Here is a 3,354-nt window from a genome sequence, read left to right on the forward strand (position 1 = left end):
AGCCTTCTGAAGCCAGATGATATTCTTTTGAAGTCTTTTGAAGTTGTTTATGTGAGTAAAAGACAGAAATTCAAGTAATTTTTCACTGATCAGCTTTATTCCCTTTTAATCAAACATCTCAAATCTCAATCACATTTACAAATATGATGCATAGAGACGTACAATGCTTGTTCTGACATAATTAATAACCAACATTTCTTCTCATGAATCTTTTAATCAGTCATGAAATGCCAAGTTTAAAAATGGGCGTATTCATAATGCTGAATGAGATTTGAGAGCTGGATATGATTGGGTAAAATGTTTCAAAATTATCCTAATTTTGTCTGTTTTCGCACAAAGTTATCATATGGTTTCAGAAGTATAGTGCACAAGCCAAATTGATTGTCCATTTTGGGGTGTTTACTAGTCGTTATTCACTTTCATTATAAGAAAAAAGCTCATCATGAACATCCCGCATGTCTACAAAAGAATGAAACTTATACTGGCTTGAAATAGGATGAGTTGAAGAGTGGATTGACAATGAATAAATGATCCATTTAATACACAAATGAACTGATGATGCTATTATACAACAGCTTTCCTCAATCAAGATTCTTAGCTCTTCATTATATAACGGTTATTAACACATTCTGTTCTTTTATATGGCATCCAGCGGCTCCACTGTCCTCCATCAGCAAGAGAAGAATCTCTTGTAAGGACCTGGGTCGTGGAGACTGTGAAGGCTGGCTGTGGAAGAAGAAGGACGCTAAGAGCTATTTCTCGCAGAAGTGGAAGAAGTACTGGTTTGTTTTGAAGGACGCCTGCTTGTACTGGTATATGAACGAAGAGGTGAGTGTGTGTTTGGCCAATACAGTTGTCTTTGTTGTTTCTCCTATCCACCAGCACAGCAGAAACTGTATCGATCTAGAGATGAGACTTTAATTGGTGCCGGCTTTACCCTCTTGTGTGGAACAAGATTAATGCTCATCTACCCCAACAAAACAGTCTTCTACACACGCTGTTGCTGTAATGAAGATAAGGAACTTCTCCCAACAAACACTCCCGTACTTGTTCCCTTGCTCCTTCGCTTTTGATTAATTACCCACAGTGTTTTCGCTTTTTATCACAGCCTGGGTGTGGGATACGGCTACTGTTCTGGGGGTTTCGGAGGAAGTATGGGGAGGGAAGGTTTCCTCTCGGCCTGGTTTTGGTCCACTGAGAATCCTGCAACATAGTCCGGCTCTGCTATAATTGATGATCTTCTACTGTGTGGGTTTTGTAAACACAGACAGGCTTATAGAGAGCCGCAACAATTTATGCTTTTCATTTATTTATGCAGAGCTCCTGTCAACGGTGCTGCTGCAGTTTAATGCTGGGGAAAAAATAATGGAATGAACCAAGAAAAACAGAGAATAATAAAGAGACGTAACTTCTAACGAGGATGTAATGACATTACAGATGAGTGTAAGTGGGGTTAAATGTCTGCACAATCCTCTCTCTTTCTTTTTTCCACCTTGTAGGATGAGAAGGCCGAAGGGTTTGTCAGCCTCCCTGAGTTTAAGATCGACAGAGCCAGTGAATGTCGCAAAAAATAGTGAGTAACTTTACAAACGTTTGAGTGATGTGATGATGCTTGAGGATTTCTTATTGTATCTTTGCTCCCTATGCAGTGCGTTTAAAGCGTGCCATCCCAAAATCAAGAGCTTCTACTTCGCAGCCGATGGCGTGGACGATATGAACAGATGGTTGAGTCGTCTCAACATGGCGGCTGCCGGCTACGCAGAAAGAGAGCGAATCCGTCAAGAACAAGGTGAAAATTTTATTCAATTTGATCCCTACATTTTTTTTTAATTCTTGATTGCGTCGAGTAAAATCATAATAAAGCACAATGTTATTGTAAATGCTATGATTCGTTTAAATGTATACATGTGATTCAGGTTAAATATATGCTCTTAAATTAATAACATGGGTGTAGCTTACACAGAGTAAGTGCTGCTTCACACATACAGTTATGATTTATCAATGTATCATGTGTGAAGCATCTTTAAACCTCCTTTCTGAGTGTTGTTGTGAGTTAAAGTCTCACTGACTTGTAAAGTATATACAGGTGTAACATTATCAAGCTTGGTTCTATCTAATGGCTGTTGATTAGTTTTTGGAGGTGAGGGTGTTCAAAAAGGAAGGTCAACTTGCAGGGTTTGAATGAATGGACTTGAATGAAAGTTATGAAATATTAAAACTTGAAACTTCCTACATCATCTTCATAGAATGTTGAAATAGCTATTCTTAAAAATAGTCCAATGCAGAAAAAAGACAAAAACCAAAGGAAAGTAGATGTGTTTCAGTGAAACTGATGCTATGTGATCCACAAGTCCACAACATAGGTCAAGGTTTGGCTGGTTAGCTGGTTGACCTCTGCTGGTAGACATTACAAAATAAGTTCTCCATTCAGCATATTCCTCCATTGGAGACTCAAATTGTCAGGTTATATTTTTATTAATTTGTTGATGATTTGACAGTATCTGATTCTTTTAAAAGTTTAAACGAATAGTTTACCCAAAAATTATAATTCTCTCATTAATTACCTCTGATGTCACATGGACAACTTTATTGATATCCTTGCTATGTTTCTGAACCTGTAAACACTGCAGTTGTGTGGATGTCTATGGAAGGTCTGAGAGCTCGGTCTAGGGACTGTGCAGTAGAGCATTACTGCAGGTCCTCATTGAAAAACCTTCATGTGTCTTTGTGCCCCACATGATCTCAGAGACTAATTTAATTATTGTTTATTTTATGGAAATGTTTTGCAACAAGCTAATGACTCCCTGCATGTCCCTCTCTCTCTCTTCCAGCAGACTACTGGAGTGAAAGTGAACATGAAGACAATGAGACGCCCTCGACGCCCAAGCAAGACAGCCCACCGCCCCCTTATGACACGTACCCACGGCCACCCTCAGTGAGTCAGCATCCAGCACACACACACACACATTGCTCCCTCTCATTGTGTAATCCCACACAATAGTGCAGCTTCATAATGCTTGACATTTGGCATTGGTAAAAGAGCTGTTTTGTAGTGCCGTCCCCCAGACCTGGCCTTACCACGTCACAGTGACTGTGTGTGTGTGTGTGTGCGCGTGTGAATGAGTCAGACCACCTCATATCTGAGCCCACTGTAGAGATGCAATGAGATAAATTTTTTCTCTGTCTTTTCTCTCTCTCTCTACGTATCTCTCAGTCTTTGTGAGTCACTATTACGTTTACCCTGTGGTCATGATAGACAGTATTGGATATATATTTCCTTTTCCTTATTAAACCTGTCATATTAAACATTAAGTAATATTTCACACAAAATCAAAAGATATATATATCTTTATA

At 39.1% G+C, this 3,354-nt stretch overlaps 1 protein-coding gene across 1 annotated transcript in view; it reads left to right on the forward strand.

Moving 5' to 3' along the window:
- The first annotated feature begins 496 nt into the window (after positions 1-496).
- The window catches only part of LOC122345113 (connector enhancer of kinase suppressor of ras 2-like), a 14,158-nt gene continuing 11,300 nt past the window's right edge, over positions 497-3,354 (forward strand). The window contains exons 1-5 of the mRNA XM_043238943.1: positions 497-500; positions 653-828; positions 1,500-1,573; positions 1,650-1,789; positions 2,832-2,935. Coding sequence (XP_043094878.1) covers positions 497-500; positions 653-828; positions 1,500-1,573; positions 1,650-1,789; positions 2,832-2,935 — 498 coding nt within the window. The remainder of the gene's footprint in view (positions 501-652; positions 829-1,499; positions 1,574-1,649; positions 1,790-2,831; positions 2,936-3,354) is intronic.

The sequence above is a fragment of the Puntigrus tetrazona genome, chromosome 5, assembly GCF_018831695.1.
Source record: "Puntigrus tetrazona isolate hp1 chromosome 5, ASM1883169v1, whole genome shotgun sequence".
Classification (NCBI taxonomy): domain Eukaryota; kingdom Metazoa; phylum Chordata; class Actinopteri; order Cypriniformes; family Cyprinidae; genus Puntigrus; species Puntigrus tetrazona.